Consider the following 16,881-nt stretch of genomic DNA (forward strand, 5'->3'; position numbering starts at 1 on the left):
TGAAAAGATGCACTTTGGACAAAAAAAAAGGTTTAGAGCAATTTCAAGTCTATACTATAGTTAAGTATATATTTACCTTCTGCACAGAGTCATCCACAGACAAAAGTGTCTGGAGCCTTTTACGATGCAGGAAGTTGGTGAACTCCATATGGATTGGTTTCATGGGGCCTGTGTACTGCATGATCCAATGTTTGTCCATATTTGGGGCATAGTTGTAGCTAGGAGTGCTGGAAAGACACAAAGAAGGGACGAACATGTAAAACTGCTGCGTTTAGGTCTGATAGAACATATGCAAGGTACATGATGATCTCACGTAGACGTATGAAAATTTTTCTCAACGTGTCTTTGCATGCGACTTATCAGAGGGCATAGTGGCTACAAGAGCGCATGTAAGATGCCAAAAAACACCTGTCTGCTACTTTTCGCAAACTGCTGCACAGCAACAGGTGCCACAGTTGTCCACTGTGTTTGACATGCATCAATAGTTGCTCTGTTTGTTGACGGAAATGTCTTAATACTCTGCAGCCGGCACCTTCGCCATTTTTCCACACCCCTCTCCGACCATCTCTCCTCTCACACAGAGACGAGAGTCTCCTCGCTCCACTGCGCTCTTGGCACTGACAAGTCATTTGAGGGTTGGCACATGCTTATGAAAATAATAGGCCCCAAAGTCAAGTTTGCAACAACTTCTGGACCAAAAACTCAATAAGTCATGGCCATTTGAAATGGGGGGAATAACAAGAGAGGATAAACAGCAAGAGGGAGGGAGCAACAGTCATGTTTGTGGAGTTATAATTGGTGAAGCTGTTCACCTGACTGGGGTGTCAGCTGAAGAGGACAGAAGAATGATAGAGAATACAGTATGACTCTGTGTTTAGGCTTTCTAGGGCTGAAAGCAAGAGAGTGCTTACATAAGCGGACATGAATCAGAATTTTGACAACTTTGTAATCTGTAGTGTTGGAGCTATTTCACTTCAGCAATAGTAAGTCACTCCCAAAACAAACTGCAGTAAAAAATGAAAAGGCTTCAACTGTAAATAGGCAGCCCTTAGTATCAAAACTTTGAGGCTTAATGAAGACCTGCTATGAGAGTCGCTTTGCTAAGCTGCCTTCTGTCCTCATCTCCTCAGGCCTGCTTTGTGAGAAGGGTGAACTCTTCACCCACTTATCAGGCGGTCTAATAAGCCCCACAAAGAGACCTGTCTCTGGGCAATGGGCCACCAAGGTATGGGGCCCTGAGCACCAGGGAACCAAGAATGCAGAGGTCAGTGGAATGAAGCCGGTCCATAGGAGAGGTCACACCTGTCTCGTATAGGTCTGAGTGTTTGGGTCTCAGCCTTCTTGTGACTTTAGAAAACTTATCACTGACTCATCCCATGTCAAGATTAGCGACTTTCCCCAAAGCAATTTGTTAGGTTATGATCAGAATTACTTCCATCCCACCCTGCTATCATAAGACATGCCACTGAGAAACCACATCAAATCTGTAGTATTTAAAACAGATCACAGCTGAGCCTACATCTGAGGAACTTGGCAAAAAACACCTACAGTGTGGAATGTTAATGACATTAACATCAAGACCTCCTCTGCTATTGTGGCTGTCAAAAGTACAGACGCTCGCTTGATTTATGAGGCTGCTCCTCCTTAACTGCCACGGAGTCTCTTCCCACCCCTGATCGCAGCACACTTCAGCTGTATAAAGAATCTGCTGCTAAAATAAAGCGTCTCTCAGCAGATATAAAGCATATACCATATCTTCCTAAATAAACACTAACTAGAAGAATGTCAAACAACAATTCCAGCTACACAAGAGAATTCCTAACACCTTCCTAACTTAAAATGAAAGCAGATATTCAGCAAACACCAAAACATCCACCCGACAAACCACCTGTGCTCTCCATAGTAACCTCGTCAAATATTCTACACACTGCACCTACACAAAATCACTCGGGCAACCCTTTTAGTCACCCGTGGGCCCCAGCTCCACCCCCTACACTCGGAGGCTCCAGTTAAAAATAAATTAATAATGTCACAAAGGGTGTTCCAAAGCACACAATGCATTCCTCACGCCCCAGGAGCCATAGGGAGAAACTACTGATTGATATGGACAGGGTCAGGAAGTCCTTTACGGATTACACAGGACGGGAGGAAGGAGTGAGCAGAGCGAGCTGGGATGTCAACAGGAGATGAAACTGGGAAATACAGACGAAGAGACGAACAGAGATTTACAGACAGAAGTACAGATATAGAGGAAAATAAAAGAATGTTAAGCTAGACAGAAAGTGAGAGGAAGGCATACTGAAAGCAGCTGGAATCCAGTGGAGCTGTGCACTCTGGGAGCCTGTTGGAGGGCACAGTGCCAGTGGAACGACTAAGAGTGAATCGCAGCGCCGCCTCAGCTGAAAAGATGAGAGTTGAGGGAGGCCACTGCTGGCTTGGCATGAACGTAGTGCTATGTTAAAAAGCAATCCCTGATCTGTTCCATGGTATGTGCCCCAGCTATTTTTGGATGATAAATCATTTTGATTTCACGCTTGACTTGTCGCCAGCCCTCACAGCCTCTAAGCAACCTGTCATCCCTGGGGATTGAGGGGCGTGCCCACTGTCATCATGTTAGGCACACCTAATCATAAAAACTCAATTGGCTGTCAAAGAGGAAAATCTGAAATGCTTGTGTGGGAACTAAACATTATTTCACTGGGTTAAAAGGGATTAGGTCTGAACGTGAATTCGAGCATTACTCACATGTGCTGTGAAGCATTTGGGAAGAGCTCAGCATACTGTGGAGCGGAGTCTTCTGGGCCATGAGGAGCAGCGTGGCTGATGACCATCATCACGGGACGGTGAGGGTACATCTTCTTGGACACGCGGAAGAAGCCGATGCTGTCGTTGGTGATCAGATCGGTGAAATAATCCTTTGAAAACGAGAGAGAGTCAAGCGTCGCTAGTAAGTGCTGCAAAGCGAAAAGCCACATCTAGAGATGTCTAAAAATAAAAAGGTGGGATTGAGGGAAAATACTTAACAGCACAAGCTTTGATAAAACCCGTTTGCAGTCCAATCACCGTGACATGTTGCTTTTCCTCGTCTAGTCGTTTTCAAATAAATTAAGAGAAGCCAGCAGGGATATGAAGTGAGGCCATTGAGTACACTACAGTACCAATCTGTCGAGTCAACAGCTGGCAGCTTGCCTGTGTGTGTGTGTATACACGAGTGTGTGTGGGTTTGAGTCTGTGTGTGTTTGTGTATACAGTATATGGGCTGTTGCCCCATCAGTGAATCTCTGCACTATTGAATGTGACACCACTTGATGGTGAGGGGAGCCTGGCGCTTTCAAATGGTATGTTGTTATGACAGCTCCCACCCTCTGCTCCTCTGTGAGCCATTCATTCTGTTTCTGCTACTTAGCTTCATTCTAGTCGATCCATTTTACTTTTGCTTGCTTTCCACTGATTTACTCACAGATATAATGGAAGACACAAAGAGACGATCTCTAAAGATATAAGCCTCTGGCAATACTCAAGTGAGTGATTACACAGAGTGGTATTTTTCAAAATTTTGTGGATTAGGCAAAGAGAGGACAACTGAATTAGTAAAACTAACAGTCAGGAGCTTAGGCTCAGGAAATGCGGAATTGTCACAACAAAAACCTCAAAGGAGTGGCACTTTATCCAAACCTTTATTCCAGGGGAGGTTGAGTCAGCGCAGCAGGTAACACCCTGAACTAAAATCCGGATTTGCCAAGTTTCCTACAGTAGATTAACAATTCTACCTGCTATTTTGGCATACTTTTGTCGCCTGGCAAACAATAAATGGAAGGGAGTGCCAGGCGGAGAATGAAGGGGTAAAGGGTGATTTCCCTGAAATGTCAGAAGTGGGTTTGGCTGATTCATCTTGTCCCTTTTAATAGTTTTTTTTATAGCCAGGCCAGCTTTAATGGCCTGGCGGCTGAACATGCCCATGGAGGGTGATGATTACGCACACATGGCAAAGCACTGCCACGCACTCCGATGCTGCCAGCTCCTAAAATCTGAGCCACTGGTGCGAAGGGCTCTGGCAGGTCAAAAGGAAGTGACAGTGTCATGGGGAACGCTTGGCCAGCAGCTGTAAAATAGTCAGGAGGGTGATGAGTATCACTTTTCCCCCCATTCGGAGCTATGAAGTAGTAAGTGGCAGTCACGTGATGCCAAGTTGTTAGTACAGGGCTAAATTTCTTGGCAATATCTATGTGATTGTCTAAGATTTTAAACTTTGTAAGAACCTGCAGCTCAGTCAATGCAGCGGGGTGCTTTAGAGTTAACTTCACAAAATTTCTACATTAAGGATAATGAGGAGGAATTTTACTAGCCATAAAAGTAAAACAAGCCAGATGTGATATGTTGATGTCAACAGGGCTGTTACTCGAGGGAAATTTTAAATGAAAGTGCATGAACGATATCTTCAAACCGAGTCTGTTACAGAAAGATCGTTGACAAAAGCTCCAACTTAAATGAACTCATCCACTTACAGACGGAAAATGTAATGGGATTTAACTGAATGAAATTACTGAGCAAATGTCTCGTCTACATGCAATAACTTGATGTGCCAGCTGCAAAATCCTGCATGAAATCCCCTAAACCTCTCACTGTGTGAATGTAAAAAAAGAGCTGTGGTTCTCTTCGTGGTGGCAGGTGATGGGTTTTAGCAGGAAATTGCAAATATTGTGTCCATTTGGTTTCAAACCACAATCTTCTGACCAAGTCCGTGTCATGTAAACACCCTGGCTTCAGCTTGTGGGTAATTTTACACCTTGGTCCAAGTTGGCCCGAAGAACAGCAGTCCAAACATTTGTTTGCCCATCTTTTTGGCCAGATCTCCTCATTGATTTGTGTATACGGGACCGCCCGATGTGGGACGATACTGGCACAGAGCCATGAAAACTAACTGACGGCTCTTACAAAAACACATGTGGAAGATCGATGACCGATACAATTCAGAGCCACAACAGGCGACTGATTGGAAAATTAAAACACAGCGTTCACATCCTGAGGTATTATCAAAGTGAAATTTGATTTCCTATTTTGCTGTGGTATTTTAGTAAAAAAATGAAAAACTGCACAGCACGATACTAAAATGAGGGAAAAAGCAGACAGAGTGAGAGACAAAAACAACCACAGGGTGGTACTTATCACAAGTGAGTTTGGCTTCTCATAAAGATGCTTCAATTCTAGTGTCTAAATATTGAGGAAAGGTGCGTCATAATAAAGGGATGCCGCAGAGAGAGACGCCACCTCATCTGAGCTCATTCCCTCTAATTCTCATGACAGAATTCCTGCCAGCCTGAATCATAACGCGGTGATAAGTGAAGTGCTTCACTGTCTGTATTTATAAATGAGTGGAACCTGCAATTTGTCAGACCAAGTCTTTATATTAAGCCATAAACGGAGAACAAATTAGTGAGAAATCATGTGAACACATACCTTGGCATAGTCAGCACCATGTTTCTCCTTGTAACCATTCCGACAGACAGTGTAATTATAGAAGCGGGAATTTTTGATCAATCCGACCCATTCACGCCACCCAGGTGGGATGTAGCTGCCATTGTACTCATTGAGGTACTTGCCGAAGAAGGCTAAGGAGGAGAGGAGAGAAATAAAGGCTTTAAATATGCAGGCCTTGGGCTACCAACGCATGTTTTCGGTGTTCCTTTAAGGTTGCGCTGCATCTCTGACTATCTGTGCGAGACGATCAGCTTTTCTTTACTTATCTCTTTTCCCCCCCTATTCTCTGACAAGTTTGGTGGGGAGCCAGCCTCTCCCAAAGCAGGCTGAGTGCAGAGTAACACATGAGCTTGAAAGCCGCAGCCAACATGACCCTGAGCTGAGCCGAGGGTGCCCATCACTCACACAGACACAGTCTGATGAGACATAATGGCGACCTGGCACGCTCAATCCATTTGGGGTTTCTCACAGCCATGCTGGGTTGTGGAGACATGCTAAGTGTAAATTTATCAGCAACACGTGATCCAAAATAAAAAAGAAGTATGAAGTGCCATATCTTGCTCAAAAGTGTGAGGGTACCCAGTACAGATAAACAACAAAAATATTATGAAAACACCATCAGCTCACCGGTAAAGATACCACATTGTTTTAATGCTGATTATTCTATCGACGGGTTTGTATTTGTGTGTGCACATCTTCACCAACCTGTCCTGTAGCCGGTGTTGTTGAGGTAGACTGCAAAGGAGCGTGGCTCATGCTGGGCTTGCCAAGACGGGGAGGAGCAGTTCTCATTGTTGGTGTAGGTGTTGTGGTTGTGGACGTACTTGCCCGTCAACATGGAGGATCGTGACGGGCAGCACATGGGCGTGGTGACAAAGGCATTGGTGAAACTCGTGCCACCATCTTCCATTATCTTACGGGTTTTATTCATCACCTGTAGAGAACCTGGAGGACAAAGCCGAATAATCATTGCTGTACGGTTGAACTAAAATGTTCATCTTGCTACATGCTGACATACTTGATAAATACTACAAATGCAGATTTTTAGTGGATTTCTACATGTATAGAGTTCAGTTGCTTCGTATTACTTCACAACCCTCTCTGACTCATTTTCTTGGGAGGAAAGGTAATGAAAATTCAGCAGCTGAAAGACCAGATGGCCATTCACGTCTGGTTTATGGCCTGCGTTTAATATTTAATGTAAGGAAAGAGAACACATAAATCCTAATGCAAACAGCCACAAAGACAAAGAAACTTATTTCGAATGAAAGGTGAAAGAGTTTAAACAAAATTAAAGCAAACTGACTTTGTTGAGTAAAGGAAAAAACGGGAGCCAAAGAAAAAAGCCAAATAAAGAGTATTCCAGGAAGAACAGGAAGTTTGCCAGGCTTACCCAACTCAACATCCTGATCGTCAGTCATGATGAGGATGATGTTGGGCCGGATGTTTCTGCGGTCTCTCTGGATGCGACCCCTGAGGCCCTGAGCCCTGGTGGTGGTAAAGGCCCAGCTGCCTGGAGTCCAGTCCAGAGACAGCAGGGCCAACCAGGACAGCCACTGAATCAGCATGGTGTCCAATACAACAGGCCACAGGATTGGTTAATGGAAGGATTAGTGCAGCTCTCGTAGGCTAGGTTGACTGAGAAGAGACAGGAGGAAAAAAAGGATACACGGAGACAATTACAACAAGAAATTAAATGTGACAGAAAGTACTTCAATTTTCAGTAATCCTTTCAAGAAATTAAAGACAGACTTTGTGCAGGAACATTCAAGTATATCTAGTTAAGATGAGTTGTGTGAATCTTGTCACAAACACTCAAACAATTCTTCTTTATTCATTAGCAAAGAAGCCAGGAAAGAATTCTCTGAGCTTTAGCTCTTGATGGTCCATCAATTAAAGCTTTCCAAACAGTTCCAACAAATTTTTGCCAACCAAAACTCCATGAATACTGAAAATCCTCCCATAAATCAACAATCCTGGCCTGAACTTATAAAAGAAGAAAACAAAGTCTACATCTCAGCAACCCATTAAAACTACTAAAATTAAGCTGTGAAGACACCCTGGGCTCACCTCGGAGAATCCCATCGTTTTGATGCCTTCTCACAATATCCTTAAACTTTCCCTTGTGTTTTTCACCCTCTCGTTCTTAACACGCACGCACGGAAACTCTCCATCTCTGCTGCAGAGCTGTTGTTCAGCTAACTGCTGAGATAACACCATTGGCTGTTAGCACTCAACACCCACAGCTGCTCGCCTGTGGGAGCCAATCGTGGCCCACCTTCCACCTGCCACTCAAAAGTCAACCCCCGGTGAGTCAAGCATGACGGAGTGCCGGTGGGGGGAGGGAGTTCAGGCACTGGAGGCGGAGGGAGGGTTCCGCTACATTAACCCTGGTGCCAGTGTCACCAATCACAGATGACCACTGAGTCATCACAAAACTGTGGACCCTCATTCTCACGAAGTCATGGTGGATCATGAAAAACTCCTACACATCCTAAATGCAAGAACTACATTTATGCTTTTGCAAACCTGAACTAGAAGATAGATAATAGATATTATGGAATTCAGCCCTAATGAGAAATTAATTCAAGTCATCCCAAACTTTAATAAATGATTCCACAGCAACGATTGCTGTAAAGAAAAAAACAATGTTAAGATTGTATCTATTAGCAGGTAACTTTAAAGAGAAAAACATCTGCAAGAATGGCTTTTGGCTGTGAAATGAACCATGACAATGTGATAATGAGTACTCCATCACTGCTTGATAAAAAAAAGTGCCTTATGGTCAGCAATCCCACTGAGTGGCACCATACTGCTCCCTATTCTGAGTTAATGGCCTGAAAACAAATGGCAGGTTGGTGACACCTGAGCTTGGCCAAACCCCACGGGTGGCTCTGCCCTTGCCCTCATTTGCAAAAAGGGCTCTAAACCAACATATATCATAGCTTACAGCGCATAATGGAAGACACCCAGTTGTAGACAATCAGTAGTGTCTTTAATGCTGTGATTTAATCTCAGAAGGATAATCTCATGTAGCAAAAGAGAGTTGTTTGTTTGCCACTCCTCGGTTAAGATGTTAGAAATGATGATAAGCAGAATTTCAGACAGAGCAATAAGGTCTGTCTTGTTTTCAGACGAGCAGCGTCTGTGCAAGCCAGTCAGCCTAGTCATCGTGACAGCCCTGTGCAAACATTGGCACCGTTTGGACAAACACCCCTCCAGTGCAGGGTGGCGGAGTGCACAGAACCTTGCAGTGAATTACACACACAACAAAACTACTCTACAAACATATGGTAGCACGCAGAAACTCATAAAATCCTCATACATAAGCCTTTGTCCCACAAAAATACAATTTCTTGCTGTGTGGGTCCAAGTCGTTGGACAAAAATGCTAATTCTTCCCAGAAACAATAGACTTAACCCATATCTAAGCAAACTCGAGGCCTTATTTCTGTCTGTATGCTGCAGAAGACCTGAAATTAGCCATAAGCCTGTCGGCCAGCGAGTGTAATGTAGCACCTAGTGCAAATTCAATTTTACATGCCAATGATTCCAAGCAATAGCCTCTTCTTACGACCCAGAGAAAACAGACAAGAAGGTTCATTGTGGTGTCTGATTCAAACCTTGTGGTGCTGATGTGGTTAGTGGAATCAAAAGCTATACTGTCTAAAACGACTGGGATTGCAGTGCTAATTAAGTGCCACACAGAACAACCAATAGGATGAGGGCAGTAGATATACAGACAAAATGACCTCCTTCCTTTTCCTTTCTTTGGGCCAAGTCTCATCCTGACTCCTTTTCACCTGATCTACTTTCCTCAACAGGTCACATAAGGCTAAAAAAAGGATTTTTAGCAGCTCTATTATTTGGTTAATTTGATAACAATTAATCAAAGAAAACAAAATATCAATTCAGGTCACATCTTCTTCCCTGACTTTCTCGTGTTAATGGGACTTAAATCCGGTAGGGAAAAGAACTTGCTACATGACAAGACCAGTGTAAGGAGAGGAGTGGCTGCCGTTCATAAAGCAAGGAGTATGGCAGTGAGGGCGGTTGCATGTAGTGAGATTATTTTCCACTTTTCTGCCAAATGAATGGAAATAAGCTTCTTTACTTGATTAAAATAAAAAAAATTTACATCAAGCAGATTTTCTGTCTGTTGAGCTTTTATGTATTGTTCCGAGTGAATGAGCTTCTATTAGAATAGCAAAAAGTGCCTCCAATGCAGTTTCTGCCTCAGAACAGGCCAGTGACTATAAGGAGGAAGAATGAGTGTTCCATAAAATAAGTTTTAAGGTGTATGTGGACTATGTACACTATGAGATTTAACTCTTACGAAAACTTAATCTGGTACGTCCGGCATACAGAAACCAAAAGGTGACAGTTTTACAATAGAGGGCTGCAATGAAATTTGGATCCCGCGAGTCCGGTTTCAAAGTTGCTGTGAGTGGAAGCAGGCGGAGGCACAAAAAAAAAAGAAGAAGAAAAAAAAAAAAAAGGTGTTGCTCCTGGTGTGGAATGTCCTGGTATTTATCTAGCTTTAACGACAATTATGTAGACAGCAAATGCAGTTGAGAAGATTAAAGCAGGAATTTATGATACAAAAGTCAAACTAGGTGAGCCTCACATTTGGCAATTTTGTCGGTTGTCAACATGTTTAACACAATAAATGGAAAACAGAGAAGTTGGATAGTATGATATTGAGTAGAAAACGCCTCAGAAATGAATGCTGGTTGTCAAACAGCAAAGGATTACCAGAGAAAGATCTGTTCGATCAAACACTTCTGGGTGTTTTGTTTTGTACACATGCCTAAAGTGTTATCCAGAGTTCTCGGCTTCATGCACTCTTTGGGATGACAGGCAGCAGTTGGGGAACCCAGACCATCCAACTCTGGACATTGCTGGATGTATTGTGGCCTAACAGGTACTTTCGAACACTGTAAACGCAAAACAATACGAGCGAATAACAGGAAATCTGAAAGTTATTATCTAGTTGGCTTCCGAATATCGTTTCTGTTATTGCCACAGCTTCCAACTTCCAGACAGGGATTTTATACGCATGTTGTTAATTTTGTGGAGCCCTTGAGAAAACTCAGAATAATGTTTCATGTAACTTTAATGAACTCTTCATTTCAGATCAGTCATTTATTTATGTCATCTGGCATGATACAAGTATAACAGGTGTCTTCTATACGACTGTCCAGGAATAAAGACCTCTTGTCTGTTCCACAGAGTCAGAGGACTAGGGAGCACATTGTTTCTGCTTCCTCATTGTTGTGGAGGATTAGTACTAATGACCCTTTAAATGAGCCTGCACTGTACTCATCATGGGTAAGCTGCAGGAGGAATATTGAGGATGGATGGAAAGACCGTAAAATGCCCAGAGGTTCAAAGGACTGGAACAAAAAGGCCACTATGGAGTTTTCATACATGCAGCTGCCAGATACATAAAAGATGTGCAATTTTCAGATTAATGGCCTTCAACACAAGGGGCTTTTAGTACACCTCAACACCATGGTAATCTTTACTTTCATGACAGTCAAGATTTTTTCCTACTTTACTTGTGGAAAACAGCTCTCTCACTTACTTTGCTGGGGAACATGGACCATTGCTCAGTAATTTGGTACGGCTACACAGACAGCTGTGCTTTGTGCACTGAGAGAAGCTGAACATAATAGAGCTGTAGCTTGTGTAACCATGCAGGGTAGCAGTGCTTGGCTGGTTGGCAGTCGTGCCCTCCAGTTGGGGCCTCAAACCACACACTCTGCTGCGCTCTGACCCTCTTCCGACCCAAGCGGCAATATGGCTTTGATGGTGGCTTGTTTAACCTAACCTCAGCAACCTGAGGCTACCCGCACACTGGGGTTAAGAGGGGAACGTGAGGAAAAATGAGTGGAGGGGGGCTTAATACAGAGGTTTGAAAGTCCTGTAAAGGTTTTGGTTGTGATTGGCCTGCATTTTCATTTCAGCCATGGCAAAAAGGCTACATCTGGCTTAGGTTTTGTTCAGTTAGCAGTGACAGTCCATACATTTATCAGCTGTCACTGAAAAACAACAGGAGAAACATAAAAGAGCTCATATGTAAAAACACAGAATGAATGCCATGAATTCATAAAGCCTTTAAAGCAACATGTTTGTTCACCAAAGTAAAGTATGTCTGCCCACAGAACAGGATCCTGCTTAAGTTAACATGGTGAGTTTGGAAGGTAAGTGGGTTCACGTTCGAAAAACAAGATGCAAGTCAAACAGAAACCAGATGCTCCTCTAAAGTAAATCAGTCATTCATAAAAGACCTTACTATTAAGGACAATGGCTAATTTAAAACTCCTCAAATCCCTCTTTGTTCTAGGATCTTTGACAAGTCCATCACAATGGCAAAAAAAAGAGGATTTAACGTCTAATGGCATACTTTGAATTCTGCAGGCTCTTCTGTGACTATTTGCTGCAGAACTAGTGACAATATAAGTCATTCTATTTATCAGGAGAGTTTAGGAAAGCAGGGAACGGGAATTAAAGGGGAACTCCGGGGCATTTGAAGCACAATCCCATTGCTAGAGGTTGTCAAGTACTGACAGTAGGACACAGACTGGTGCAAATCTGCGCTCCCTGTGCGGCGATTGCGCTGTTTGCGCAGCCTGTCATGCTAGCCAAATACGTGGTGGCCAAGGGGCAAATTCTAAACCTTCCACGTAAAACAACAACTTGCACACTGCAGAAACGTCACACCATTTCATAAACCATCCGACAATAAAGTTACAAGCCTTACTATCAAAACCATATGCATGGTTCTTACATTACTGGCATGGGGACGTTACAAAACAACTTTATAAACAGCATGTCACTTACCGGTTGTTGGTATGCGCGCGCATGTGAAAGCCCAAAAGAGTCAATGGACGATACTCCCATATACAAATCAATTATCTTCTCTAGAAAAACTGCGTTCAAGTATTTAAAACATTACAACAATATTACTGGGCATGTATTGTTGTAATGTTTTAAATACTAATATTTATAAAGTTGTTTTGTAACGTCCCCATGCCAGTAATGTGAGAACCATGCATATGGTTTTGATGGTAAGGCTTGTGACTTTATTGTCGGATGGTTTATAAAGTGGTGTGACGTTTCTGCAGTGTGCAAGTTGTTGTTTTACGTGGAAGGTTTAGAATTTGCCCCTTGGCCACCACGTATTTGGCTAGCATGACAGGCTGTGCAAACAGCGCAATCGCCACACAGGGAGCGCCGATTTGCACCAGTCTGTGTCCTACTGTCAGTATTTGACAACCTCTAGCAATGGGATTGCGCTTCAAATGCCCCGGAGTTCCCCTTTAAGGAGTGAGAATACAATGCATGTTAAGTTGTCTGTTAATTTGAGAAATACTGCAGAGGAAATTAATCTAGACAACAACAGTGTTTTCTTATTTGTTTCAGACCTGTGACGTTTCTCAGTCCAATCTGTTCTCTTTTATAGGGGAAAAATTATTACAGCTAGGCCTAAATTAATATTGAGGTTTGTCTAAATATTTCTGTAATCCGAGGGAATTCAGCTGGTCCGATGGCTGACAGGGGCATTTTACACTGTGGAGGGCCTGTGTAAGGATCTGCTGTGCCCGGCAGGCCAAGGGCAGCATATTGTACCCACCAAGACCCGCCTGTTAGCCACACAAACTGACCGAAGGACAGCTCAGTCTCTGTGCAACCACTTGGCTGCAAATAGGCACTGGGAAAAAGCTCAAACCTTGGTGTTTTCAGACTCTTAACACCACTGATTTGTTTGACCAAGTTGGTTTAAGATCCATGACAAAATTCCAGTGAAAAGTTGAAGTACAAGATAGTGAGGAGAGATAACTGGCTCCTTGTTCTAGCATGTTTATATCTACACAACTTTGACAGGCGCTGCCCTATCGATGTTAGATGTTTAAGCTTCCCATTAACTATAGTGAGCGGTGTGTTTGGGTGCAATGCAGGCAACTTTAATGAAGAAAAATGGCCTCAATTCAGTGAAATGTGAACCTGGAGTGAGTGCATTTACAGCTATTTGTGAACCCCCCCCCATGTTTCTCTGAAACCAAGTAAAAGACTCTTTGTAGTGCCAAACCTGCCAGGCCACCCCATCAATATCATGATTGCATCTCAACGTACAATTATATGAATCCCGGTTTAAAATACTTCAAAGTGTGGGCAAACAGGCAGCCTGTTGGAAATCCCGTTTGGATTTTGAGCACACTAAGAGGGGAATAATTAGAAAACACAAAAGGCCATTTCAGAAACAGAGGAAGGAGTATTTATTTGTGTATGGGTGTGTGCGTGTGTTTCTGGCCTAAAGCTGGTAGGTATTTAAGCAGAACCAGGAACAACCTTTGTTTGGTTCTCTCTATTTACGCAAAAGTGTCATACTATTGACAATGACAAATTGGGCTTAGCGCAATCAAGTAAGACTGGAATCACTTACAATATAGTCTCCATGTTCAAGAAATTTCAGGCCAATGTCAGCCATGTTTACCAAATAAAGGGCAACCAGAATTTTTGGTACCTTCAACAAAAAGAAGAACAAGGAGTCCTCCAACAACAGACTGTTTGGTCCCCACAAACACAAAACCCTGACCTCAACATCTTTGAGTGAGTCTTGCATCACATGTAGTCAGAAGAAACGGACACAGCCGGGACGCTTGTTCTTAAAGTGAGGCTCAATTTTACGAGTGGAAAAGCTCATTTACAATTCAAAAAGGTGAAGGAAAGGGTAAGAGAAAGGGATGGACAGATGGGAAAGAGAGTGAACAAAACAGAAACCACTCATCTTGATTTATTGTATGATATGAAAATATGAAATCAAAATCAGATGACTGGCAGTTACATAATATTTGCCGGAGGCAAGCACTTTCTTGTTAAGTCTATTCTAAGCTAAGAATGGAAACCATTACTCTAACAGACGACCTCAGATGAATAAAATACATTTCACTAATATGCCCCCAGCCACCTTCTTGTCAAAACCCACACTTCCATCCCAAACATGCTATCAGAGTGAGAGGGAGCAGAATGTCTTGCTGGCTCACGGGTGGCTTTCCCGTCTCTTTGACGCGTCAAATAAAACCCAGACAAATCACTCCCTTTACCACATAAGAGAGCTATAGCAAACTGCTTCAATGGGTTTCCATTGAGGTAATCGTCAAGAATAAAGAGACTGATTTCTTTTCCATGAAATCATCAATGTGGTGGCACAGAAAGCTAGAGGGCTCCAATCCACCAAGTATGATGGATGTTTTGTGTTCAATGACTACTGATGTGCGCGGTATGACTTTGTTGAGTTCTTTATCTTATGTAACAATGATTGACATCAATAAGGAAAAAAAAGTTCTTGTTGAGTTGGTACACGATCAGAAAACAATTTGAAGAAGTCATTGTCCATTCACCACAACAATTTCTATTCTACACTAAATATAGTGTGCCTGGGTTTGCGAAACATAACTGCAGTGAAAATATCACTTTTTTTTTTTTTACATCGAATTGTACAGTCACTGTTAAACTCTGCTATGCTGTTACTGTAGTGCAATTAAACTCTCAATCTGTATTTCCCCTGAGGACACCATCTCCGCCATCACTGCTTCTTGTCAGAGAAGAAGCTGCACAACAAAAGACTTTGCAAGTATTAAATTTCAGTTTGCATGGGTGCTTCCTGCTACATCTTTGGATATAAATTGCTCATTCTAAGAGAATAAAAACCCTGTTTGTTGTGTGTAGAGGCTTCAAATGCTACTATGAGTGAATTAAATATAAATACAAAGCCAACTCAATACTGAGAAGTGGAAAAAAAAATTCAACTATTTTCCAAGGTGAGGTGCGAGCAGTTCAGTCACCAAGCTCCTGATAAGTGCAGCATTGCTGCTGACACATGAAACTAAACACCCCTAAAATGTGGAGCATGTGTAGGCATATTCTCTGGGAACCGAAGACAAACATAGACCATGAGAACCGAGATGTATGACCCTGCACGCCATAAACAAACCTCTCCATGACTGCGACACATAAACATGATACCACTCATAAAAATTTATATTTGTCTGATTGCACCTGTGCCTGTTTGGTACTCCTCTCTGTCCATGCCTGTGGGCACAAATGCAAGACTGGATTTGGATATCATGTGCACCAAGTGTGTGTAGCAGTCACTCAAACAGTCAGAAAGAGCATCTGTCAGACTTGAGCACAGACAGACACATAACCTGTAATTTGTACACGGGGGAGCTATCCTTTCCATTGCCTCTGGGTTTGTGTGTGGCTTTCCAAAGCACGCATTAAAGCAATTTGTAATTCAATTAGCTTGAGCCTGCCTGGCAAACATTCCACAACTTTGATCATTTTGAAATGTATAGGACAAAATATATTTGCAAAGTCTAATTAGCTTAGAAAGCATAAAACAGGAGGCTCACCCATTCAAATGCTTCCATTCCATTGAATTTAAGCCACAGTAAGAGGAATGCATCATCTCAACATATTGATGAGACACTGGCCAAACTAAGCTGAAGTTGCCGTGGGCAGTTTGAGAAAAGCAAAGTGAAGATAATGTATAACGCTGTGCAAGACTTTTCTCAAAGATACAGCAGCTCACTTCCACATGGCCAGGTTGATCAAGTGAGGGCAAACAGCACTAGAGGCTACCAGAAGCACATGGCCAAGTCCACACTTATGAGCACTTGTGCATGTACATACACTTAGACACGCACAAGCAGAGGAGGGGTGTGCTGGCTGAGGCTCAATGTGTTTGCCCGCTCCGGGGGAGAGGGAAAGAAAGGGAGCAGAAGAGCTGAAACAAACGCATGCTGGCTTCTATTAGTCGAGCTGTGGAGCGGGATGATGGGGTGAGGAAACATATTCATTCCTCCTGCACACCCTCAACCTCCATCCATTCTCATCCCTCCTACCCTCCCAACCTATTATCTCCATTCTGGAAAGGCGGTGGATGAAAGAGACAACCCCCCAGTGGCAGCACTTCTCCCTCCAAACTTTTGCCAACGCATTCTGACGGCTGCTTAATTGTACGTGATACAGACCGGGTCCTTTCTCTTTCAAATCTAAAACAGATTGCTTCTCCCTGGGGAGGGGATTATTGGACAAGAGACACGACAAAGCAGGGACAGTCCAGCCCTCTGGGAGGTGGAGGACAGAGGGGGTAAGCTTGTGAGAAGTGTGTGTGTGTACATAGCTTTTTTAGGTTTTTCTTTTATGCCTATGTTAAAAGGAGATTATATAAGTGTCCATGAAAGCACGTGTAGGTGTGTGCACACTGCTCGGATCATGACAAGATCACTGGATCTTTTTCGTCCGTTTTAATCCTTTACTTTCTTCTCTTCTTTCAGTTCACCTTAGCACCACCTCCTCTCTCATCTTGCCCTCTTCTTTATCTTATTCCTCC

General features: G+C 43.0%; 1 protein-coding gene across 5 annotated transcripts in view; it reads right to left on the minus strand.

Annotated features, from left to right (window-relative positions):
• Positions 1–16,881, minus strand: part of sulf1 (sulfatase 1) — a 35,323-nt gene that overhangs the window by 13,627 nt on the left and 4,815 nt on the right. For all 5 annotated transcript variants that reach the window (XM_075451934.1, XM_075451933.1, XM_075451937.1 and 2 more), the window contains exons 2-6: positions 6,872–7,116; positions 6,184–6,423; positions 5,458–5,609; positions 2,746–2,915; positions 77–227 (exon numbers count right to left, since the gene is read on the minus strand). In XM_075451934.1, the coding sequence (XP_075308049.1) occupies positions 77–227; positions 2,746–2,915; positions 5,458–5,609; positions 6,184–6,423; positions 6,872–7,046 (888 nt within the window). In that variant the 5' untranslated portion in view covers positions 7,047–7,116. The remainder of the gene's footprint in view (positions 1–76; positions 228–2,745; positions 2,916–5,457; positions 5,610–6,183; positions 6,424–6,871; positions 7,117–16,881) is intronic.

This window comes from Odontesthes bonariensis, chromosome 20 (assembly GCF_027942865.1).
Source record: "Odontesthes bonariensis isolate fOdoBon6 chromosome 20, fOdoBon6.hap1, whole genome shotgun sequence".
NCBI classification, from domain to species: domain Eukaryota; kingdom Metazoa; phylum Chordata; class Actinopteri; order Atheriniformes; family Atherinopsidae; genus Odontesthes; species Odontesthes bonariensis.